The sequence below is a fragment of the Tribolium madens genome, unplaced genomic scaffold (assembly GCF_015345945.1).
Source record: "Tribolium madens isolate multiple individuals breed KSU strain unplaced genomic scaffold, Tmad_KSU_1.1 Scaffold_91;HRSCAF=231;Tcas5.2_LG7, whole genome shotgun sequence".
NCBI classification, from domain to species: Eukaryota; Metazoa; Arthropoda; class Insecta; order Coleoptera; family Tenebrionidae; genus Tribolium; species Tribolium madens.
In genome coordinates, this window is record NW_025401063.1 from 8,243,034 (window position 1) to 8,270,704 (window position 27,671).

At 32.6% G+C, this 27,671-nt stretch overlaps 1 protein-coding gene across 2 annotated transcripts in view; it reads right to left on the reverse strand.

The window, feature by feature from the left end:
• Positions 1-3,347: 3,347 nt before the first annotated feature.
• Positions 3,348-27,671, reverse strand: part of LOC123011468 — a 55,893-nt gene continuing 31,569 nt past the window's right edge. For both annotated transcript variants that reach the window (XM_044408910.1, XM_044408911.1), the window contains exons 3-9: positions 27,152-27,355; positions 25,787-27,039; positions 23,922-24,170; positions 14,820-15,031; positions 9,569-9,660; positions 9,319-9,514; positions 3,348-5,405 (exon numbers count right to left, since the gene is read on the reverse strand). In XM_044408910.1, coding sequence (XP_044264845.1) covers positions 5,053-5,405; positions 9,319-9,514; positions 9,569-9,660; positions 14,820-15,031; positions 23,922-24,170; positions 25,787-27,039; positions 27,152-27,283 — 2,487 coding nt within the window. In that variant the 5' untranslated portion in view covers positions 27,284-27,355 and the 3' untranslated portion in view covers positions 3,348-5,052. The remainder of the gene's footprint in view (positions 5,406-9,318; positions 9,515-9,568; positions 9,661-14,819; positions 15,032-23,921; positions 24,171-25,786; positions 27,040-27,151; positions 27,356-27,671) is intronic.

Below are 27,671 nucleotides of genomic sequence, written 5' to 3' on the forward strand. Positions count from 1 at the left end.
AGTGGGTCAGCTAAATGAAGACTTTCTACACTGCCATCCTACATCAATCATTTAATGAGACGTTGTAGTTCGAAATCGCACGCTGTATTAGATTCGATACATATTATCTAAGGAAATTTGCTTCGATCTTCATGCTTCTCGAACTAGATCGACTTCAAGTCTGTAACCTTAAAACGTCAAAATAAATTGTTCGAACGTAACGTTCTCTGAGGATTCCGTCGTGACTTTGTACAGACTTATTCCTATTTTAGCACTTTTACTCGTAAATCCACTCAAGAAAACGGTTTATAATTTTCTCGCTAGTTCAATCCGAATATGCATCAATCATGATTAAATTCTCATTGCGGCTTTATTAATATAAAAGCATTATCAACAAAATGAAAAAGCATCGTTAAAGTCATGCACACCAATGACGCCATAAAATTGTAAAGTGTGACTAGCTGACGTTTATTCTTGTGCAGGGAAAATGATATAAAGCCAGCATAAACTTCATCTGCATTAAAACCTTTTGTCATTCGTGATAAATGGTAATTGGGATTTGCAATTGCAGAGCTAATACTTATTAAAAATAAAATTAGAAGTATAAGTAGAACTTGAGCGATGATTCCAAAAAAAAATATAAGGCATCTTAATAGAACCTGTTTTTAACAATCTGATTGTTCACTGTTTCTAAAGAAATATTATCCCAATTTAGATGAAGCTTGTTGAGTGTCTTGACATGTTTCTAGACGACCTCAAAAACAAATTATGTATTAAAAAAATTATAACAATATTGTAACAAGACTAGATTTATATAATGTTGAAATTATCTTTTTAATGTTTTTTTTATAACAAACATATATTTTTCTGACAAATATAGTCGCAGAACTTAATTAAACCTCCTTTTGTAGAGAGCTAAATAGGTATTTTTAAATGTTGATATGTATTTTCAGTACTTGTCTTGCAAATTACAAGAAAGATCTTGATGGATTCGCTAATCTACTCATATAAATTACAGAAATAATTATAACATGTTAACTTTAGAACATAAAAAATGTTGAAAACTAACATTACACCTAAAGCAAAAAACAAATTAAATTACAAAAACCCACATATATTTTTTGCATCTAGATTAAGCAGACAACTTCATTATAAACTTGTTTAACTCTTGTTATTCAATTTACTATACTAATTTACTTAATTAAATTTGTGCATGGGTGCTGTAGAAAAAAGTACAAGCCAAATACCAAAGCCTTTTTAACAAATACATACATACATAGTTCAAAGATGTTAGTTTTGAAGTCAAATATGAGAACAAATCTCATGTGGTTGATGGAAAAACTAAGTTTTATGGCTTTAATTTTTTGTAACATTAATTCTAATCTCTGGAGAGCCACTCCAAGAAAAAAGCTACTGAAATACTGTGTTGATACAGCCGCCACAAGAGTCGTGTGAAAAATAATACCCCAGGTGTGCTGTTTCAGAAACAAACGCATTCATATCATTTAATTTTAATCAGTAACAATTACTCTTAATTGTTATTTTTTTTGGTTTGAATTATATTCAACAATAGAAAGCCAAGTTATAATAGAACTTTAGAACTAATATAATATTTGCACCTAAATTCGAAATTCAAATTCCAGTGAGCAAATTTACTTAGAATCCCATTTCTATACATATTCATTCATTTCGGTTTTCGCTGCAATTATGTTTACATAAAATTACTTGGTTTAAGTACTATCAGAACTAACTTGGAGTTTAATATAACTTGTTCAACACATGTATTCCAAATGAACAAATGTGTGCTCTACCTACTGGGAGTAAACATATTGATCGATTTCTACTTTATAAGAAATGACGTCTCATTTTTAATATCGATTTTAATTTTGGGTAAAACCACTTGATTGATTTGAAATGCGTCTACCGGAAACGTAAAGAAGTATTTACGATTTATTACTTTCATTATATTTCCGTCTAAGATTTATGCGAGATGTTTAAATTAATTTGTAGAAAATTTATTTTATTTGCTTTGCGTACAGATGTTCTAAGTTCTTTGTAATTAAGTTAAAGATATTCATAAATACAATTCATTTGGTTTCATGTACGGCTGCATACTTGTTTGCGCAAATTACGCTGACCATAATATTCTAAATCTAATGAATTAATTAAGATTTTTTTACATAATTGTTAAGTACAGTAATTAACAATTGCAGTGGTACTTTTAGTAACATAGCATAACACGAAATCCCATACCACGACACGTAATTACTTTGATTTCTCGTTTTAAAGAATTCTTTTGACCATATTGACCCAGGTGTCAATCATACGATAAAAAATAGTCGATTTCGCAGACCCAGAATCGGTAATTACCAGGGCAATTTAAAAAATCCATTTGTAAAAATGCATCTGCACTGCCGTAAATTGGTTTGGTGTCGACTTTTTTGTCTGATGACTGGCCTGGAATTTGCAGCAAGCAATTTGTAGATGTAATGAAAAATTTTGACTGGTTTGGCCTGGGCCATTGCTCAAAACCTAATTAAAAAATTTTAATGTAACGAATTGGAGAGCAATCGCACGCACCATCCTCTTGGCCAAGATAATTAAGCAAATTTCCACGTCTCTGTTCAACGACACTCAATGCTAACACGGTTTTCGATGAAGAACAAATAATAGATAATGTAAAGCTTAACCCATATTTTAGCGATCCATTCCTATTATACTTCCTCGAGTTTCGTCCCAGATCACGTACGAGCCAGTTCCTCCTCTTTCTTTCCAGCAGTTCACACAATTACATGACGAAATGTGCATGTTTCGATCTTGAAATGTGCGTGTTGCAGCAACAAAACTTGTGATAAATGCGGAAATGGGCACTGAACGTTGTAAGGTGTTCCATGCGCACAAAAACTAATTGGCGAAGTAGCAAAACTAATTGTTGTGGAGATGGTTAATTGCTTGCCGTTCAAGAATTCTACAGGAATTCTACAAATTTCTTCGGAGACAGGCAACGGTTCTTTGATTTGTTTTGTTGAAAAAGTTGGGATTCATTTTTTGTCTCAGCAGATGCAATTGCCTTCCATAATTTAGACTGCTGCAATATTCGATAATAAACTTAGACAGTCATAAAATTTGTTCGAAAACTCGCTATAAACGCTTGTTGCCAGTTTTTGGCTGTAAATATAATTTAGTAAACGGTACATTAGCTTGAAATTGTCCATTGTTATAACGAATAGATTTAGAATTTTTCTATTCCACTACCTCTATATTCAAACTCGAAAATAGAAGTGCTCCACAAAAATAAATACACGGCAAAAATTTTATTGATATAAACTTCATTACATAATACAAATAATGAATTATAAATTTACAAACTTCAAAATTCCAACTTGTGCATTATGTTTCTTTCTATAACTGTGACTACAATAACACATTACGATTTAACTAAGTTCCTATCGTACTAAACATATTTCATAAATTTGTTAACAATAAATGCCGGAAACAAAATAAAGCAATTCAAATTTGAATGGAAAAAATTAAAACGTAAACTACATTGTCTAATAATTTTACCCGGTTGTCCGAACATGAAAATTAAGCTAATGGAATGAATCATTCTAATCTGAGATTGTAATAATGGATTCCATTATGCTAACACCTAAACTAAATCAACACTTACCGAATAAATTATACAACAACAAAAAAGAGAGATTGGCACTTATTATAAGAGAAACAAAGATATCTTAGCTGCTAAACATTTAAACGACATACTTTTAAAAATGGAAGATACCACACTGTTTGAAAATTCAAAAGACACGTATAATATATTTATTTGTATGTACTATTTAGTAACGAATACTGATTATATTAATGCGTTATTTTAATCAACATATAAAGGGATATGGAATATATGTTTGTTCAAAATTCAGTCCTTCTAATGCTTTTGTCCTCTAACCAAGCCTATACAAAGGCACAAATAAAATTGGTCAAATTTTCTAAAATTTATTTTGATTTTAAATAATTGAGCTATCTGATTCGGCAATGAAATTTTGATCAATGTATAAAAATATTTTCGTATATGAAACAAGTCCAAGTTACAATTACCATGCAAATTTATTTGTGGTTTAGTGCGCAAAGGGTTAAAGTTTTACAATGAAATATAAATCGAATTTATTCACATTTACATATTTCTCATTAAATATCATAATCAAATTTGTTAAGACAAAAATACTTTTATACATGGCCTGAAACAAAAATTACATCTAATACTGAATTTACATTCATAATTATTTCCAACTCCGTAAAAATATTCTATATACATTGTTAGGTACAGACCGATCCAAAATGAGCAAATGGTACATGCGTGATGTAGCAATATGATATATTACATAGCTGCTATAAAGTTTGATATGAACTGATTCCAGCCATGCTCACTCGCACTCTCTTCGTAATAAAACAATGTATTTTGGACCAGACTGTATACGTTATCTTGTTCATTTGCATCTAAATGTTAACACCCTGTGTTAAACAAAACTGAATTGTCATTACGAACTAATAAATTCTCGCATTTTAAAGCTTCACCTTGCTCAGTAAAGTACAAATTCAAAAATTTTACTTTAATTAATAGTTTACACTTTCTACAAATATTTTACACCTATCTACCTAATTACTTGCTACAGTATGGACCCAGTTTGATTAATTCCGCAAATCATCAAAAAAATGACAAGGACAAACGACTAAAATAAAGATTTTACTCCAAACTCCGGGACTTTAAGTCACAGTTTGGCCATACTATTTTTGGTGTTTGCTTGCGTGGACCCACTAAAATGTTTCGGGCGTCAGAACTTAGATTCGATATGTTTTGGAAAATGTTAGTGTTAGAGACAGTTAAAATGAAATGTATGATTTTATAAAACAAGTATATTTTACATTAATATAAATATAAAATAATGACTTAGAAATAGGTATAAGTATGGTCAAAAAATGTATAAAAATTGTGCATCTAAAACTAATCTCAACTAATCTCGAAAAAAATCACAATTGGAATTGTACTTTCAGCACGTGGACTTAACTAAAAGAGAATTACAAGACGTGCAAATTTTCACAAGATTTGGATTTGCTGTCCCTCGCCCATACTTTCCCCAACAAATTTCGGACTTTTAAACTGGCTGAGGTGCGAGAGCCTCTGTACTTCTTCGGCGAATTGGCGGCACTTCCCGTCGGCGTTCCCGTACCAGAAACCGGCGATCTGTTCCTATTTAAATTCTTCTTCGACGAGCTTCTTTTGCGGAACAGATCCCTTGATCTCTCTGGGTTCTCCAATTTTAAGCGGATTTGAGTGAGGATTCCTACCAGCAACTCGTCTACGTTGTGATTGATGCCTACAGATGTCTCTATGTACTTGCAATCGTAAGCTGTTGCCATCGATTTTCCCTCTGAAATAGATATCCACGATAGGATCAATCATTATCATTTATCGGTAGGTTTGATAAGCCGCTATTGAGCATACGAGTAATTAATTTTAAATATGAGTAGGCGGAAAGTGTATGAAACCTGCTCGAAATGCGCTAAAGTTTTGGCATCTAACTATTTATTCAAAACAAACTTGCAAAATTGAATTTTCGATCAACACAAACCCTCTGACAAATTACTATGTCATATTCGGCAGAATTCAACAATTTATCAAATTTACAGCTGCGCTTATTAAATGTCAAATTATACATTAAACACTGCCAACATACGCTATTAATTAAATAAGAAAAATAAAGCTGCTAATATTTATAATTAACTTTTGTTATTAACAGGCTTTCAAGAAACTGTATTTTGAAGCAGCAGACGATTATGAATTATTGTCAACAATCTTTTTAATTAAGCGGAGAAAATCATTAGCTAGGTTTTTGTACAAAAATTTTTCTACAAAAAAAACTAAAAGCTATGGAATCTCTAAATTAATTAAAAAAAACATGTATTTTTCAAGTGTTAAATCACTAAACATTGGAAAGTTTTCAAACGGATGCCAAGTAGTTGGAATTGGCAGGAAACAGGAATATAAATATTGAAATGCATACAAATAAAAAATGACTGTGTTATTTATTTTTCATCTCAGGTAAAACGAATTTGAAGAAATTGTATCACTTATCTGAAATAAGTTTTCACAGGATTCTTGGATAATCAAATTACTTTAACTGAAAATTTAAAAGTCTGAGAATTTCCGCACTGTAAACGCATCATGTATACGAATAGCGAGAGGTATACCTAAATGTAAAATGTCACATCTGTTATCTAATTGAGTATTTAAATTTCAGACAATTAAAAATTGAAATAAAATGGAGGAAATACTTTAATTACATCGATTAGTCTACAAATTCCCGGATTTTAAAACACGACCAACGTCAGCATTCTGTTAAATAAAATCTCACTCATGTGTGACGCGAAATAACAAATTGGATCATCTCTTAATCCTTAATTTACATAGATTTAACAAAAAGCAAATAAGCTTAATATGATTATTGTGTTCTGCCCACATTGTCCGTGTTTAGGTACATACAAATGTCTCAATTTCCACGCCTTGTTGTTACTTTCTTAAATTTAATAACTGTTGAATTTTGTTTATATCTTGCAGTTCATGACAGAACTTAAATTTCATGCTCGATAAACTTTATTCGTGCAGCATCAAGTGCATTATGTGTATGAATATTTAACTCGCTTACATAGAGTAAGAGAAACTTAATTGAATTTCAGACAGAAATGCAGTTTGTAATCACAGAAAATGTCACAGGAAACAGAAATTTGATGAAACTTTCCTTGGAGATTTACCGCGATTTACGAGTAAGCTTTATTCAGACGAAGAGTGTCAACAAAAAGAAAACAACACCGCGAATAAATTAGCTGCCACATAATCTTAGCTCGCCGACGAAAAAACTTTTAAATGTGTTTTCCTCGAGCAGATATAAGAGACAGAAAAGGCATTGTAAACTTTGTCGTTCTCTCCACACGATGATTCTGTAAATTTTTTCTTTTGAGTTTATCCAAGCAAAAAGTTTAACTAGGGCATGTAAAATTCGAGTATCAAACTTTCCAATATCATGTTTTGGAATATAATTGCTGGTAAATTCTTGAAGGCTGGTAATAATAAGCCGTAAATTTCGTGGCGCGAGTTCAACCACCAGTTTGCAGAGTAATTGCTGCGCCATTACACGCGTTACCCTTCGTATATCCGTGGTGGCTGTCGCACCGTCACTCAATCACCGTCGGAAATCCTGAAAACCCTCCACTGCTGCCAGCCCGATCGAAATACAATACCAAATTACCCAAGCAGGACGATTCAGGACCAATCCTAAATTCCCGCACTCCTTCGGGGGATTTTCTACCTATATCACGACGAATCTTGTGCCTATATTTTTATTGCCACCATTATTAAATTTCTGACATTATTAGCAAACCCTTGAAATGGGTAAATTATTTTGGTCTAGCGATAAATCAATGATTTACACGCATCTTTTCCTACCCGTCGACGTTATATTTATGGCGCAATTCATCAACTTGTTTTAGGTTCCTGCAGCTTTATAAATTAGCAAATTGAATTACTGAATAAGGAAAAATGCACCTCGTAGGTCAACGGCCGCTGTCAAGTTGACCCGAAAGTCGCTCCTTGATAATGTCGAGAGCTTCTTATGCTAGCTTTGCATACTAGCACAGGCAATATGTCGAGGGTTGTAGGAAAAACCAGTTCTCAGTGCGGACAATTTCCACAACAACTCGAAAAAATTTTTAAAAAAATGGTAGCAGAAGACAAACAAAATACTGAGCTTTTTTTTGAAATATAATCTTTTAGAAAACTTACATTATTTTGTACTTTGTTATCATTGTAAAAATTTTTATTTGTTTATTTTAGGTTATGTAGGTACCTGCGAAAAAAAATTAAGTAAATGCAATCTATTAATTCAACTAAAATACGAGTGTCTAATATTCTTGTTAATTTTAAACTTTGTTTAGCAAATTCAGTTTTTTACTCATTTAAAACTGTGCACAAAACAGCCTCAAAAGCTCCATCATATCGGCTTGGCGCTTTGAAATTGTCAATTGACATTATAGCTTGTCGCACCATTCTCTGCGCATCTCGGAGCTTTTCCAGGGTGTCGACCCTACGATATGCACATAAAAAAATATAATTCCTACAGAATTCGTATTATATTCTTCTAATGGGCTTTTTATTTATAATATACGTGTGTATGTCCTCCCACACAGAATGACTCGTCGCACTGAACTTGTTGTCATAATATAAAAATCCGGTCACTGTTATTACACTGCAAGTAAATCGTTTTTGAAAATTTATGCGCTCGGAGTTCTTCTATCGATTTCTGTGAAGTTTATTGTCACAAGCCACATCCAATATACTCACAGGAAAACAATCTTTTGCAATAAGTGCAAAGAAACAAAGAAATGGTAATATGCGAAAAAGCTTGAAGATATTATCATATTTTATTTACGTTTCCTTGACATTGTTTATTATTCTGCGATTAGCAAGTCATATTCAGAGTTTTCGTTTTATGAGTCAAGTCGTTAAACAACTATAACAGTGTCAACGTACGTGATTAATTAAAGAAGTTAATATTACCAAATGCCTCATGCCCTCTTTTTCCAAATTTTCACACTGCTTACAAATACCTAGCGGGTTTAATGTAGTCCAAGTGAAGCTAGATTAGATTCTCCTGAATTTAGTATAGAACAAAGAGGTGATTACTAACTCTTCTGTGACATAAACTCATCGCAATTCACGTACAAAAGAATAATTTAATTTTGCCGAAACCTTGACTAAATGTAGTCTCCAGCATTTAGTATGTATTCTTTCTTTAATTGCAAAAAAACAGCCTTCAATGTATAATTGATATTTGCAAGATAAATTATTTTTTATTCCGCTACTTATGAGAGCATTATTCAGATGTAAAATTTGAATAATTTTATCCTTTCGTTAATATTTGATGAACTATTTTCCATAGCTAATTATTCGAAAAGACTGACGACAATAGTCTCGTTTGTGAATATCAACTTCAATCCATACAGAAGCGAAGCAAATTTGTATTTTATCAAAGTGAACTCAATTTTCTTAATGCGCTCGATATGCTTATCAATCATTTCTACGAAAAGAAATCCACATATGAGAGGAGCAATACAGTAAAGCTTTCTAGCTATCAGATTTAGACTAAAAAAGAGAACAACCTTTCCATCAGATAAAAGAACCCGAACACAATAGGTGATAATCCATAATCAAATAAATTGAATTGGAAAATGTAACATAAAAGAAACTGTTACTAAATTAAACCGTCAGCTAAATGAAATAAAACTAACCTTCAGTCGAGACGACTTTCGACCTAACAAGATCAGCTTTATTTGCGACTAGAATGACGGCCTTTGTGCTGATGGTGTCCAGTGTCCATAAAGTCTGCAGGATTTTTTCCGCACAAGCAAGACTCGAGCGGTCTGCACTTGAATATACCACACAGTATGCGTGAGGATCCGTGTATTTATTTATACAACTGTCCGGCTGGAAAATCGGAAAAACTTTATTTTTGAACGTGACTTTTTTATGGAAACTTACCGATAAGTCAGCTGTCGCAAAATCTATAAAAGTAAGTTCGGATTCCTCACCGGCCAACAGAACGGACACAGATTTTTCGCCGCTTTCGTCATCTGGAACAAACAGACAATTTGTCAAAGGAATCGCTCATGTGGAGCTTTCAGGTAGATATAAGCTGGACCTAAATATAGGAATACTTTACAGTTTTTACCAAATGGACAAGCACAATAGTATAGAAGCTACCTACTGATAATTGAAACAATACGTGACTTACAAGGTGTGTTAGGGCAGGCAATCAAGAAATACGATAAATCGTTTAAATAATTCTAATTCAAAAGCAAAAAGATATCTCTGTTTCTGTTACTATACAGAAAAGATGTCATAAAATATTTACAAACCGCAAAATTAAAAACAAAATTTTTACAAACAAGTAATCAGGAATAGTTTTTAAATAAATATTTTTTCTTCTACAGCAGCCAGCAAATTTACTTTTATCTTTTAACAATTTATTTTTCAATTACTTTATCTACCCAGGTTGATTCAAAAGTCCCAAATCATCTCTTGGGTGGTGATAAAGGATATTCATCTGAGTAAAAGTTTTCATGACAAAAAATTGTTTGAGTCTTTTTTTAAGAAGATATAGCTCTTTAAGAGTTGATTTTAAGTTCAGATCATGTGTTTTTGATTTTAGTTAGCGGAAACGGCAGATCTTGCAACATTAAATAGATACCTACTGAAAAAATCACCAATTTGTCTTTTATGGTATACAAAACGTTCAACAAATTAACAAATTCAACAATATCATGCCTACATGATAATATGGAAATTGATATTTCTGTTTTTTTCTCAAAAAAATTGCTCTAAAAAATCTGCATTCATTTTTATGCTTAGCTGAAGGTTTATCATCATTCAAAAGTTGGTTCCACACTTTTGAATCACTCTGTATATATCTTCACCAATTTGATGTTAAAATAATGTCAATCACCGCGGAATTCGTGTTTGAAGTTTGATTATTCCAAGATCATTTGTCACCAGTGGATGAATATTGCAAATATGAAATTCTTTCACTATTGTAAAATGCATTAGTTAATGCCTAATAGATTTTAAAAATATTCTAAAGCATTTTTCTATAACCACATAAAGATTAAAATTCAGTATTGCCACCTAGTGATTACTGATCACCAGGTAATGTCATCATAGTTTTTTTAACCTATTCAAACTACTCATGGGATACGAAAGTAGAAACAAAGATTTCACCAAAATTTGTGCAATTTTCTTATCACAATTAGTTTTACTATGTCAGCAAGTAACGAACGCACAATACAATATCCAGTCACAGCATCTATACTCGTAAAGCCTCCCGATCTCTTCCTTTATTTAGACTAATCTGCCAAAAGTAACAAGAGTACGATAGAGAAGTTTTGATTGTGCAACCACCACTCGTGTTACGTTCCTTTCTCATTTAAGAAAAAAATATTGCTGTTCTTTGCAAAGGCAGTTTCCTAAAGTAGGGGCAATTTTCATCAGAGAAGTGAATTCCATCTGGCTATTATGCTCCATGGAATGGGAAACTCTGCGATAATTATTGTCTTGCTTACCGAACAGTCCGTATTCGGGAGTAGCGTGTTCACAAGGAACAATAGTCACGAAAAGCAACACTGCTATATCGCTTTTTATCACGATCAGCAACTGAGATAACCTGGCGTGAATAAATCCCAGATGTCTGATATAAAGGAAGAAGGGCTGCCTCGGCCTGTTATGAAGTTTGCACAAACATATTAAGTTTTCGTGGGTGAAGTATTACACGAAACCGGGCCACTTAATCAACGGGAATTTGTTACGTCGACAGCCTACCTATTTTTTGGTCTAATTGCGGGAAGTAGAGCAGAAAAAGCAAGGACTACTAAGGATAGCATTTAATCTATTTAGATTGAGTTGTTCACCGGCCCCATGTCGTTTACGGAATCCCTTCAGCTAAATTCAAATCGTCTGTGGAATTACACCAGAAACAAGAGGTATTATGGATTAATTCATTTAAGGGTTTAACTGGAACACTCACTTATGTTGGAGAGTCAAAAATTGATTTCGAATTGTTCGAAGCCCGGAAAAATTTTGCCCGTAGAGAAACGCGTTCGGAGCCAATCGGTCGGTAAATATTTGACAGGGAATACGAGTTTCCTGTATAAACAATATAGAAACCAGCTTTTTAACTCTCCGTTTATGAAATGTTTCTGAAAATAACATCCCAAACAATATTTTTCTCAAAATATGGAAGATATTTGCGATTTTTGGATTCTGGCATTTTTTCGGTTTAGCATTCAATTCACATAAAGTTCTATTACGTTGTAGACATTTCGAGCTATAGAGTAAACCCCCATGTATTATCTGTCTCACACTCGAAAAAAAATGAAAAAGTTCTGTTATGAAATACGTGCTTCTGTTCCGAAAGCATGTAATTGGCAACAATGTCACAAATGAGCGAAATTAAATTCCTAGACGATCCCGTCTTAAAACACAGTCGTAAAATGTTGCAGATGGGTCCCGGCTTTTGGCCAATTTATATCTATAAATGCATTATTATAATCCTCTTTAGTTGAAGTTTTGTTCTGTACATTCACGAGTAATTTGCTGAATTGTATTCGAAATAATTTATCCCAAGTGCAAATGTAAACCCTTTTCCACCGACACGTGACAATTTTCTTGATGCCAACAAATGCGAGAAGAATACAACGTTACTCGTATAATTTAAGGAAAACTCTAATACGAGCAAAACTAAGCGTAGGATAATGGACCTTAATATTAAAACTCAGTTTACATGCAGGGGTGTGAGCCTATTCTTGATATTGGCATGCTTTGTCTCAAATAGAGTGTGTTTCTATTAAAAATGCAAACAAACTCATGATCATATTTCTCGTGGAAAAGAAATAACTCGCGCAAACTCCCTCAAAAGACATCAAAAGAACACATGAATTTTCTTTTCAGCTCGACTAACACGCCTCTTTGTCACCATTTTTTCACTGCACACAAAAGCCTACCGTGCATGCAAAATTTAATTTAGCCAATTATGTATACGTTCGTTCAATTTCATTTCATACGTTGACCATCATGAACGGAGACTGCGGGTTAATGGCTTTTGAAAATAATGTGAATTTAAATATAACGAGCTTAATGCTCGCTTGCATTATACGAGGGATTTTCAAACTAATTTTAAAAATGACACTTTGATTACTTCTTCAATAACGCATCGGCTCCATTTTTATTGATGATGAAAATTTTTGTACTCTTTCAAACACGTGGCTGGAGGCTTGGCCCTGCAAACCAAGTATAATGATTCATTTCGTTATCATTCCAAAATAAGTGGTCTAATTTTCAATGCACATGAATGTTCCAAAGATCTAATAAATTCATCTCGGTAAAAGCTGCTCCCGTTTCAAAAGCTTTTTATCGACAATTTTCATATGAATTTTTACTTTAACATATTACGCACAAAAATAAACCGCACATTTCTAAATAAAATTTAATTTTACTTCATTATTGGAAAATAAATTTTTATGTGGTAATCGATATTTAACAGACCCCTAAATAAATGTCGGCCTCATATCAGATTAACCGAAGGTTAATTCACATTTTAGTAAAGTTGCTTAAAATAATTACTTATTAATTAATATGAATTAATTAGTATAAAATTCTATTAATATAAAAAAATTCTTATTAAAATCAAATATCAAATTTTAAAACAATATTTTATCTTGTAAACAAAAGACATATAGGAATTCTAATATAAACAAGCTGATTCAAAAGCACTAGGTATACCATATCACTCGAGTGGTTGTATGTATTAACTATTTTTGAGAACATAGATACAACTTAAATTTTAATTTAACAATAATGAAGGAAGGTAATTTTAAATTTTATTTGTAAGAAACATTGAAACATAAATATACTTGTAGAATAATAAAAATAAACATAATCTAAAAAATTGTAACTAAAACGTGGAAAAACTGTACCCAATATTAAAATTATGTGGAGACACGCAACTCTTTTAAATTACTGTGAATAGCTAATAAAAACTGTTTACAAGTTAGGAGTATTAAACAACTAATTGAATACATATTTGCAAGTCTCGACTAATTATTTATGACAAATCAGCAAATAACGGTAAATTAAACAAAGGTAAAATCAACCATACAGAAACTTATCTTTGCATAATTTATCAAAAGTTAAATACAAATTAAACATTACAATATTTACTCAAACTTATTAAATTCGTGTGCTTTATTATAGTTCTTATCAAGCATGTCTTGTTGTTTATTTTTTAATTAAAACTTTCATTTCGTAAAATACAAGGTTTAAAACAATTGTTAAAAACCGCATGCTAACTGGCACAGCGACTTTTTACAAAATTAAAACTTTTGTCTTTACACAATGTCTTAATAACTTTATTTTTCCATAAATTTTTGTCTGATAAGTGAAAAAGTATTGTGTAAAGTTATAAAAAAATAATCCACATTAAAAAAACTTAATATTTTAACAAACATTTTGCCAAAGATAGTTGCTTCATAAGTCTTGTGTTTGGTTTTAAGACGTTAATTAATTTTGTGGCTTCTCACTCTGTATGCAAATTTAAAAGATTTAAGTAGAACACAAATAGAGGTGTGTATGTAGAGGCGCTTTGCAGATGTTTTAACAAGTTTGATAATGACTTAGAATTTGGTTCAAATTTCCATTCTATTTTCTTGCGATTTTAATTAACTCTTGCGTCCAAAATCAACTATTGTCTGATGTTAAAATTGACTTTATATTAGTTTTAGTAGGAACGTTCCACAAATTCGGCCGACATGAGGTCTCCATTCAATCAAACCAGGATTTTTCGAAACACTAACGATGTCATGAATTTAAGATGCCAAATCAAATCAGTCCTCGAGCACGCCTCTGCTGATCGTTTCCGACTCGAATTAAAGAGAACTGTGGGCACAATCTGAACGCACTTGGGGGAATTAGCATGACAGAGGTTTTTAGTACCTACCCTGTTTGTCTACGTCACCAGAAACGAATTCGATCCTTAGACTAATCCCACCGCAGTTTTCGCTATCTGATAATTAAAACACAACTCAGTTAGCCCTTTGTTGAAACCGAATCCTCGATTCTCACTACTAGTTCTACAAAGGGGGGTGAAACAATTTCCAACACCTTGTTACACGCGAATTTGTTCAACTCGAGTTACAAAAATGTGGGGGTGTGAAAATGTGACCTAATTTTGCTTGATTCTTACCTATGCTAGTGTCATAAGCGTGAAGATACTCGGAAGTCATAAACTGGGAGACTAAAGAGGATTTGCCCACGGCTGGACCCCCCAACATCAGCACCTTGTATGGGGTGGGACCAGGGGCGCTGGTGGACGACTCCCGTGAGGACGCCAGGCTGCAGGAAGCGGACGTGCGTGCCGATCCAGCCGTTGACACCGCTCCCGGAAGTTGCTCTGTGCTGAAAAGTTAAAAAATTATCGCTAAATTAATTTAAAAACAATATAGACAAAAGATCTATTGTTAAAAGATTAACGAAGGAAATTAGTGGCGATAGTGGCGCTATTCTCTTCAGTCCTCGGTAATAAAGTCTAATAAAGATCTATAATAATAAAACAGTATGTAATGCGCTATTTTATGGAGCACTTATTCTCGTTTTTATGAATTTCTTTGACGAGCCAGAAATACAACGTAATTTAGGTCCTCATTTCAGGGGGTTTGGGTTTGACTCTGAAAACTTAATATAATGACACAGTCATTTCTTTTATTAACGTTGTTCTTCAAACTAAATCGATATAAACAATCGATATCGATATAACAATTGTACAAAAAGCAGCAACTTAACCAAATTCTACTATTGCATTTATTTTGATAATTAATTACGGCCGCCCACGTTTGTCACTTACAAGTACAATTTGAAACTCAATAGATCTTTCAACATAACTTAAAATTTCAGTTAGCTAAACAATCCGAAACACTACTACTACATTTCAATTTTTATATAATATCACCTCCTACTCCTCTTTACTTCTCGTATGTTAAATTATGATTCTAATAAAATTATTTTCACAATGAACTGGAAAAACCTGAACACAAATTCTAAGAAAACATATTTTTAGAAGTGATCATTATTTTATTTAAAATTATATATATACCTAATTAGAAGGGATTGTGTTCTTTGACACTCTAATCTAGAAAAATTAAACATACTCGTATAATCAAACATTTTTTTACAAAATTTAACAAAGAAATATCATATTCCTGGAAATAAATAGATATTGGTGCCAGTTTCGCATTTCTCTTCAAGGCGGTTTCTACAGTTTCAACTAAATTGATTTTGCAATTAAGCTTAACACTGCTTTAAGCGCTGCGAAAGCTACTTTCTACTTATTTAATTCTGTACCCACATACTTTCCATACTTTCATTATAATAGATAATAAGTAATGAGCAAAGAAATAGTGTGTTTCTAAAAAACGCAGTATTTATACATAAAAAAAGAACTGACCAGACCACTAAATAAGACATAACAAAAACATAAGGTCTTCTCATTTGCATTTTTGAGTAGTTCATTTAATGTATTTTACAAATTGAACCTTGTACATCAAGCCCAGTAAAAAATATTTCAATTTTTTGCGTATTTGTATCTGAATCTCAATTTTAATATTTCGATGTATTTTAACGTTCGAAGGACCATCTCAGTTGATTCCTCTGAGGCCGTGCAATTCCATTCTCGCCCTGACTGGACTGTTTCCTTTTCACAACATCAAAAAAAAATTGGATGTCTACAAATTTTTGTTCCTCGAATTTTTTTTTCCCAGTTTCTTGAAATTTATATGATGCCATATAAAAATTAAAGGTTGACAAAGATTTCTACTAATTTTGAAATATTGTTTTATCAATATTTCAAACTATACAATAACCGGAAATAAAAAAAAAATATTTGAATGTCAAACCAAAAAATACAATATTTTGCAGCGGTCAGTTGCTCAGAAATTCGTTATTATCATTGCTGGCAGATTCTAGCAACATAAACGTTTATTTCAGCTTCAATAGAGAAATTAGCCAAACAACTAATTTTAAATTAACTCAAACCGCAGGCTATGCTGTATATGCGCAAAATTCCCATGTAATACTATTATCGTTGGGATATAATAAATGACAAAATATTTAATATCTCACATAATTAATCACACCACCGGACAGAATTTGCGACAATAATACCATGTATAGAATCAAATAATCTTCATTAACGTCATCTGTAATTCAGTGCATTACCCTTTACAGTTAAATTAACGTGAACAGCTACAACGCATACAGAATTCGGATCAATGGCTCCCGCATTACGACTAGCAACTCAATTAATCTGATATTTTTCAGACAAGACCCTTCACCGAATGGAATCCTTATTGTCTAAAGTTTATTGTCCTGTATGTGGCAGTTTTCGTATTTTCCTGAACTCTCGCGTGTTCACATTCCGTTTAGCGCACATAAAAAGCGTAAAATAACGTTTCGGTTTCGATAAATCGGCACTTATCAAAAACATCGCACGCCGAATTACACGAATGCTAATTAATTCATTGCGAGGGTACATAATTTTACTGAATTAGTTAATGATTCACAAACTGTTACAAAGTATGATAACGACGTTAGTGCGGGTATAAACTTCCCTGTTTACATAAACGTTTTACTTTCTGTAGCAGTCACGACATGTAAAAGAAAAAAGGCTGTAAAATAGAGAAGCCGGCAAACGGGAAACTGCAGTCGGTTTTTTGAAACATATTTCAACTTTGAGTTAAAAATGTTTACGACTGAAATAATACAGCGTTGGTTTGTGGGCTTTATGTCAAAGTTTCTGATCAAAAGAGAGTGCACGATATGGTAATAATATTCTGTAGCTGAACAAAAAATATCACTTTGTTCCGACACAATTATGCAATCTACAGAAAAGTAATTTTTAAACAGAATTTGGACTTATTTTAATACAACCGAAACCAAAATTCTATCGGATGTAATAAATAATAGTTGAAAAGAACACATTAGAATAAACAATACAAAATGTAATATGCATGCAATCTTTTTTCAATGTAAAATAGAGATTTAGGCACTGTTTAAATTTTTATTTTACTTCAAAAAAAAAATCCATTCACGGCACTATTGAACAAGTTTTGTTGCTTGATTTGCAGAAACTCTCAAATTAAACTGTTTTAATAGCATAGAAACATAAAACCCATTTTGTAAATTCAGTTTAGAAATATGTTGCTAACTTGCAACTTTCAAGTTTTCCCACATATTCAATCAAACTAAAATCACTTTAAAGAGAAGAATTTTGTTGCAAACGCTCGGAGGCAAATCCGCACCCTGCTAAAATTGCTGATATACGAGTATGTACTTCAATACACTTTTCCTGGAGTACTTTTTATTCTCATATACACCAACATATAAGAAAAAAAGTCATTCCGTTTGTATAAAAGCTTGTAAATATTGAAAATAGAAGATAAAACGCGATTAAGTTGAGTTTTTTTTTTAATGTGCATTGTTGGATTCATAAATATCGAGTTGAAACATAAATTTTACATTGTTCTAACCACAAATTTTAAAATTTTATTTTATTTTTTAACAGTAATTTAATTTTAAGTAAAATTAGATCAAAGATACATTACATTTTTCAGTATATACTTTAGTAATCAAAAGCCTAACATATTTATGAATGGATGCATACAAAAGTTTGTGTCCGGAAATTACATCACAAGCACTTGCATGTTAAAACTTACAACTTTCAAGTGAACAGTAGATACGTATGGATCTTCGAGCAAACTTTAGAAACCGCAATGCAGTTATGTTCCGAGGAATAATTTTTCAAAACTTAAAGTAGACCAAATGCCAAAATAAAAAAGAAAAATACTTTAAAGTTAATAAGCACCCGTTTTATAAAAAAATATACCTATTCTTCAATATTTTATTTTTAGTTTAGTTCGAAAATGTGTTAAAGACAGCACATTTAACTTTAACATCAGTTTCAGGCGTCAAAAAATGTGTTTTAAGTGCAACTTTTCAAATATCGGCTTGTAGTTATTTTTGCGGGCTTTTCTCAGCACGCCTTAATGTTTTTTTATTGGTTTTTGATAGCCCTTCTTGTAGCTTCGATCCACGGAATACATCAGATATCCGATACACATTGCTTTGTTCGATTTAATCAATATACAATCTCAAGTAGAGTTCTGCAAGCCATGCGTTTTCTCCGTGACAGCAGTAGGCTATCAACCTTAAGTGTCGTGCTAATACTGCCCCTATTTTAGGAAACGGTGGAAAAAGTAGCTTTAGTAAATCAGGAAACACCCACCCGGAGTTATAGTGGCGGAAATATTCCTCTCTATGACGCAACAGCATCGAATCGGTGAACTGAAAGTTCGAGGGTGTTCGAATGACGTTCAGAGAGGCTTGTTCTGACGTTATTTCGATCTTAGTATCGGTTTGAAATTAGTGCCCACTCGTCATAGTATCTCAACGAACATTTAACGACATCGTAAAAATCCTTCAACTATTAGACCAGAAATTTGTTTGCTAGCGGAAAGATGCCATAATCACAGAATTGAGAAACTTGTAAATAATACCTAAAATTATTTACACGTGAAATAGCAATATAATGCCAACGAAACGATCAAAAATTGGTAGAAGACGGAAATGAAAAGGCACTGAATGAGAAAAAAGCATGATGAAATTGTTGCGAGTAGAGAAAGAGGTAGAATTTCCGCAGGAAAATTCTTCTTTATCCTCACAAAGACTTTGTTGCCAGACATTGTCTTTAATCATGAAAAATTATTATTTATTGCCTTCTCAAACTCACTTAATGAGGCAACTCTGTGTAAGACGCATAATAAAAAATAATGTACATTGAAGTTTCCTTTAGAGAAGATATTAATTTCTTACTCTCAAAAATACTGTAATTGTGTATGAATTTAGCTTTAATAGTTTCCGGAAGAATTGGTACTGAACTATTTTTAATATTTTACAAAAAATCAATTACTAGTAATTGTTTTCCGTCAGTTGAGTGTGTTAGGTGGTGGTTAGCTAATAGTGAAGCACTGTGTTTGAAAGGACGATTGTATTTTCAAGACATGCGGTTTACCCTGGTTGTATAATTTGTTAACATTTGAGTTGTTTACTTAAAACTCTCGACTTGTTATTACAGAAAACTGGCAACAAAAATCGTCATTGGTTTTGACTTTTTGCTAAACTAAATTGAAGGAAGAGATCAAGTGAGAGTGACACTCTTGACGACTTCCGCATTAATCCTTTCCGTCAGTCAAAATCTGAGGTTGTGATGACTAAACTTTAATAAATCACAAATAGGTCTTCCATTATGTTTAGGTGTTGTGGATTTTCAGTGTCTTTGAGGTGGTGTTTCTACCCCACTTATCATCTCTTGCCAATGGCCGTGACTATTATTAACTCCCACGATAGATGACAGGTTAATATCGATTCTTAACTAAAATACCATCACTTCGAAAAGACAATAATCCATTGATGTTGACCTATTTAGAGGCATAGGTTAAATCAAGTGACATTTGCACAAGTTTGCACTCCAGATTTAAAAGCTCCGGTGAATAAACTCGCCTTGTCATTAGCGCGTCTGATATTTGCAGAAAAAAATATTTGTGAAAATTTAATAACACCGTAGAATATACAGCCTCTGCTTTATCAAAAACAACGTTTCTTATAGACACTATTTGGATTGTGTCACTTCAACACTAATTGAATCTTCTGTGAAGTATAGCTTTTAAAGAGAGGCTTTTACGGACAAAACTTCTAAACTTCAGCAATAAATTAGTTCACAGGCGATAAGTGAACTTCGAGATCGTATTTTATTGAAATTATTTTTCATAAAAGTTGATACTGAAGAAACAAGTCTCAGAAGCGTCTAAAAGCCCACAAAACGATTTTATCACCCACCGACGAAATATCACGACATACTAATCTCATTTCTAGGGCATTGCCTGCTATAGTACTTTGGGAAATCTTTAATTAAAGGTAGAATTTTTTTGAATATCAAATCGTCCTTTATTTCTGTGTAATTTTTTTTCTTAATTGTAGACGCAAAATAAATTTAGGGTTAGATTTTTTATAAAATACGTTTTACTAATTGTCTAATTGCCAAACTCGTTTATTTCCTTAATTGTAGACGCAAAATAAATTTAGGGTTAGATTTTTTATAAAATACGTTTTACTAATTGTCTAATTGCCAAACTCGTTTATTTCCTATTTTCGGAAAAAATAAGTTGTTTTTGCAAAAAATCTAAATTAGAATAGGTGTAAACAAACACACCTTCCTATGTAAAAATAAATTGACAGACCTCAACTTACACAAGTGACAGTTTTTGAATTACAGCCAAGTCAATATTGAGAACTTCCGCACTGTGTAATTAACTCTGTTAATAGTAAATTATCTGCTTACTACAAAGTTGCAAGCGTTTGATCTCCACCCAAATAACCAAATGCACAACTACTTGTCTATGTATGCACTATGCTACAAGCCAATTTATACGTTTTCTAGTTTCAAGTGTTTACTTTATAATTTACGGCCCCGAGAGACACATTTATGTGAAATAAATAATTCTGACTTCCTCTCTAATTAAAAGCTTTTTTATCGCTTATAAATTGTAGCCACTTGCTTTTCAAAGTTCTTATTTTCGCTTGTTAAATTTTAAAGCTTCATTCATTCAATTTTAACCGCTTCAGTAAGCTAGTGGGTGCAGGTCTGAAGAAAGTTCTTGATGAAAGTTTAAGATTTCTACATAAAGCTTTCAAAATTATTTACTTTTATAAGAAAAGAAGAATGCAGCTACACCCTCGACTAGTTACATTTCTACACGAATTGTTCATAATGCAGCTGAAATAAATTTCGTTTGTTATACGTGTTTATTCCAAAAAAATTGCATCTAATTAGTGTCAAGAATTCCTTTGATATTTGACTCAACTTCCTGCTACTAAGTTATATTAAAAATTATGTCAACAAAGTTTTCGTTTTGTTGAAAAAACAAATAGACTGCTTTATTTATTATAATTTCCGGTTTATAAATTTTTGATTGTGGGTGGATGGATGATGAGTGTTATGTGTCCATTTAGGATAATTACGGTGAAATTTTCCAGTAAAAAGGCCCCAGAGAAATAGAGTAGACATTCTATCGATCTGTCTGCAGTATGTGAAAACGCCCGAAGCGGTTTACTCTGCCACTTTATCATACACTTTGTCTATAAATATGTGTGTATATGAGCAGAGCCTAGGTTTGTGGTTTCTATAAATATGTCACAATCGATAAATTATGAATAAATGTTGTGAGTTTAGAACGTTTGCGAAAAAGTTTATTTGTTCCGCATGGAAGTTATGAGTAATTACTGGCTTAGGCTCGTTTTAAAACTGCCGTCTTAAAGAATTAATCGTCCTTTTTCTTACATTTGCGTAAATTGGTTTTATAATCGTTGCATAAACGTCCATCGTGAGAGGGTTAAAAGATTGCTTGGAAAGTTTATGTTAAAAGTTTCTTTCTTAGGTGGAGTGAAAAGGTTATTTCGCAATGCAGATGGTGTCTGATCCAACCTTAATTTTTCAATGATATTAAAGTAAATTTCAAACGATTTTCGTCCTTTAGAAAGAATTAGATCCTTTACTCAAACCTCAAATCAAATATTTCCCCCTGTTTACAACAACTTCTAAAGGTTTGGCCAAAAGAATATCAACTGATATTGTGACCACAAGAATTTTTTACAAGGATAAATGTTTGGCAAATTGCAAACGTTGTCTTTTTTAAATCTTCCTTTGAAATGACACTAAATCTTTCTTTTTACTACTCAAAAGTTTACAGGTAAGAAGTGTAATTCAAATTTTAGTTAATTTTTGTGGTTACTCTTATCCTTTTTAATAATACGAATGTGCCACTAGATTTGTTGAAATTGTGTATTATCTGACTGTAGATTCAAAAAACTAGGAGTATTATTTATAGTTTTATAGATGCTAAAAAATTATACACTTTTAAGTTAATAAAATCTAAAAATTGACCCAATTTGAATTTTGTTCTGGTGCGCCAGAACTCGCGCCCCAGAGAAAAATGACGTATAAGGTAAGATTACCAGGAACATGGAAAAAATGTTAAAAAATTTTATGTATAAAAATTTCGAAGTTATGAAGGTTTAAAGTTTGCACTTTGACTCTATTTATTTCTGTTGAAAAAATAATTTTCCAAGTTTTTTTGCTATAGGCTATTAAAAGAGGAAGCAAGAAAGCTGTATCCTAAATTGTAACTCTGTTCAATGTTATTTGTGGCTTTTATTGGCAAAATTTTTGTCCCTTTACTAAACAATTGTAAAAAAAACATATACAAGATCATCAGTATCATTAAATAGATATAAAAAATGTCAAATGTCAAAAAATAAATGTCAAAATTTTTTGACAGATAGAATTTTTTAAACATTTTTTTCATGTTCCTGGTATCTTACCTTACTTGAAAATTTTCTCTGGGGCGCGAGTTCTGGCGCACCTTGTATAAGTAGCAAATAAATACTAAAATTTAATATGTTTTAAACACACTTTTCATAAGAATACAATGTGTGTTAGTTGTATACCTATTTGATTTTAGTCTTTTGACTATATTCTATACAAAAATAAAAATGAACTCTCACTATACGCATATTATCTCACACTACTCGTAAAATTACGCTGAAAATAAATGCAAGTTAAATAATAGCTATTAAAACAAAAAGAGTTTTAAACTATAAAACCCGTGTTGTTTTCAAGATTTTTTTCAAGACTAATATTAGATCAAAAATAATAAATTCAGAAGTAATTATAAAGAAGTATGTCAAAATAAAAAATGTGGTATTTTATGTATGTACTTATAAAAAACGTTGTCATTGGCGACGTATTTTATAGATAGAGTGTATATTAACGGCAAAATAAGAAGTAAGCTTAAAAGATATTGATGTTAAAAAAATCTTAAAAACTACTATTACAAGTTTTCCAAGGCGTCTAAGTTACTACTGATTGCAGCGGAAGTGCAATTTAGAAACTTTATTAACAAGTGTACCATCAAGTTATTAAATTTTCTAATAAAAATATGAGAACTTAAGGTTCTCAACTTTGCTTTCTGTTCCGATACGCCGATTATTTAAAGCTTTATTGACATTTGCTGCAAAAAGTGCAATTTTCTTATGTTATTAAGAAGCACTTCATTGTAATTAGTAAATAATTTACTACTTGAAAACAAGTTCTTACAAGCTTTTAATTAGAACTTTGCTCGAGTTTCTGCCCAGTTTGCATCTTAAAGGATTAAGCGGGTAAGTTTTATGCGTGTCTTACCTCGAATTGCTGGAAGCGACCGAATTGTTGGACCTAGATCTGCGGCTTTTCAAACTGTCTCCCCTATTGACGACGCCTTTTCCAGTGATTGAGAAGTGTCGTAGGCGATAATACTCCTCTTCAACACCCGTGTTGGGCATCGACGCCACTCTAGACCTTTGCTGTGGCAAACAGAGATAATTCGGTCTACCAGAAGACCGGCCTGGAGTTTTTACGGATTGAGATCGATTGTGATGAGGGCTACCGTACCTGCAAAATTAAGACACCAACACCGACTTAATGATGAATCATTACACACAATTAACACAGCCGGATCGATATTGGCTTCTAAACTTTGTATAATTCATTTTTCTGGACGATAAGGCACGTCTGAAATCGATCCGAAAAAACGCTACTTTCCGCTGAATAACTCTCTGCAACGCTTTATTAAAGTTCATGTTTCTTATCTATGAAACCATTAACTCGACAGAATTTCTAAGTTTTAAACTTAATGATTTCAGCATCATCGAATATTGTTACAGGCTTTTCAGGTTAATCGTGGTCATAAAATACGGTATTAAATGTCTATTTTTGTCTCATTAGTATGCAAACCGGTGATTTCAAACAATGAAGTTAGAACAAAGATGATAATTTCTATAAATTTGACTCCAGTGAAATTTGAAAGAAATTTATTTTAGAGCTTTATAGTTATCGCTTTTTCACTACTTTTTATATTACTCCTCAATTCTGTTTAAAAACCGAGCTTCTTTCATCATTATTTTCGACAATAATTCTGTTTTATACTCATTTGATGATAAACAAAAATATTTTTTTAAGCACCAGGATTGCCACAAAAAGGTAACATGAAACACATTTAAAGAAAATTGAAAATTGATAGTCAAAAATCAAAAATAAAAAATATAAAAACCTGGACATAAATACAAATAAGATCAAAACATTTTGTTTATAAATAACTGATTGACTAGGAGTGTACTATAAATACAACTTTAACTTCAGTCACACAACAAACAATTTGCTTAGAAATTCATTATTGACAAAAATTGTTGAAAATATGTGTTTACTAATCTTTTACGAGATTAATAAATACATATTCTCGAAACAATAAAAAGATGTTAAATATTCAATGTCATTCCAAATTTTATACTAAAAATTTCAAATATTTACCAAAACATTTCAAAAGAGTTTGCTTGTTCGTGGATATTTTACAATCTTTAGTAGTCTTTTTGTTATAAATATTTATTTGACATTCAAATCATCTAAAAATTAATTTTAGTTTTGTTTACAGGAATGGAAATTTTTAGATATGCCAATGAAAATTTCTTTCATATTTCTGATTATTTTTCCAGTTTTATGCTTGTTGTTTTTTAGGAGTTATATCAAACTTTGGTAATTTTAGTCATAAATATTTAAAATATTATGTCCTTGAATTATCTATTTTATTCTCAACAATAGTATCCAGCTTTATAGTTATAGTACTGTTGAAATTTTAACCATTGCATTTGGTGAACTTAAATTCCAAACTGGTAACACCGTAAACCTGTTCCTTGTTTGTCTAAAACATTTATTGCATACTATAATAAATGAGGTCATTTAAAATTATTGTGTAGGTTAAAATTAGTGCAATTCATCTAAAAATAATACTACTAACGCGAAACAAAAATAGAACTTTTGATATCAACATTAGAATTATTTTTAACAAGCGAAAGCTATTTCAAAACGCGTTGACTACAAGAAACGAAAAAACAAGCATGCAATTTTAATAAATTACTATGACTTTATTGTTTATAAAATATCTTGGTCTACTTAAGGTAGACTAGAAGGTAACATGCACATATTTCTTTGAGAGACTCTCTCAAGCTATTTACCTCATCTCAAAATCGTGAATTTCTTCTAGTGTTAAATTATTAGCAACATCCAGTAGCTGCTTCATGTTTTCTTCTTTCTGTCTCTTGAAACTCAACTTATTTCCGGCACTTTCTACGTTCGACACAAATTCACTTCCGTTCTTCAGCAGGATCGTCGAGACATTCGAGTGATCCAAACTGAGTGACGGCTGTTGAACGACGATAGTAGCTTGCGGAGCTTTTCGGCCACCAAAGTGTACTGAATTTTCCAAAGGATTAGTAGTTACATTTATAGGTGATGTGGCAGATGCTTCTAGCTGAGCCCCCACTTCTCGTAAACATTTGTTGAGACACACGCTGCCGCGCTTTTCGCCGGAAACATGCAACGAATCTAGTTGGCAAGCATCCACCGCTTCGTTGAAGAAGTCTACGCGGAGGTCTGGTAAAGGCGGGGTCATTCGAGCCTTTTCTCGATACTTAGCAATATGCTTCTCGTCGTAGCTGAACTTTTCTCTTTGTTTGTTGGGCGATTGGTGGCGTCTACTGGCCTTTTTGTGCCGGTGTTTGGGCTTAGGGGAGTCGTCGTTGGTTTCCGGTGAAGAGTTCAAAGTTCTCTCGGCTCGACGCTTTGGAGAGGTTCTTTCAGGCTTCTCCTTGCCCTCCACCTCCAGTCTTTTCCTCACACTTCTTCTATGCTCCTTGGGACTTGTTTTATCTACCATCATCTTCTCCATGTCGTTTTGAGCCGCTCGGTAACTCCTCCTGAAGTCCTTCGGGTGTGGCTTCTCTTCAGGTGGATCAATTGACATCTTTTCAAAATCGTTCTGTGCCGCTTGTTTGTAACTATTCCGCCGGCGAGCTTCCATTTTCAAAGCTTCAATCTGCTCTTCCATCAGTTTCTCAACAGTTTTCTCCTGAAGGTTGCTGGTTTCTTGTGATTCAAAAACAAACTTGTTTTCTTCTTTTGATAGAACAGCTTTGGGTGTTTCAACATCAAAATTAAATCTGGTTTCTTGCTTAGCAGTGGGAGGTGTTTGTTGTTTTGCAGTAATTGGTGTTTTGGGTGATAAAGGAACTGGTTGGAGGATTTTGTTACCATCTGCATTTTCTGAATTAAAATAATCTATTGCTTCAGTGTGGTCCAAACTGTCCTCCGTTATGTCCCCATCAGTCGCTGTTACTGTTGTTACGATGGTATTAGAGCTGTCTGTGCTGGTATTAATGGTAGTCTCAGAAGCAGTACTTGAGCCCATTACTATTACTTTTGGTACAGGCTGTGATTTAAAAAAGTATTATTTGTTAGTAATTTTCTTATTTTGTCAATAAAACTAACTATAAAAACCTTTGTACTAAAAAAACTGTATTATAAACGAATAAGGTAATAACCTGCTTGGTGGAGTTTTTGGTTGCGTTCCTTCCAGTTTTAAAATGAAGGCGTCGGAGGGCAGAGGTGGCAGTGCTAATGAGGTCGTCGGGAGGTCGGGGAGATCTAGGGCCCGACTGCGAATTGACGGTCATTTTAGGGCGCGGGCTAGAAGGGCAGTGGCTGTTGCTCGTGCTGCCTGAGGAGCAGCTCTCGGAGGCTATGCACTGAAAATAAAAATCAGCATAGGTAAAACTGATATTGCAACCCATTTCAGAAGCAGATACATATTTATGTGACATAATAGGAAGCCAAGTCTGACTAAAGTAAAGTCAATCCCGTTAACATATTCGTATTGCTCGCAAAGATGCAGAGAGAATATCTTTCAAGATTTTGCAATTTTATTGCAAGGCGGGTTAGTATCTCCTTCCATAGAGAAAGTCTTTCAGCTTCGGTCTGGAAATTATTACTTTAAACGCCTCAATGAATTCCTGCAAACTTCCACCCAAACAAAATTTACGTTGATGCTCCCCGAGTTATACG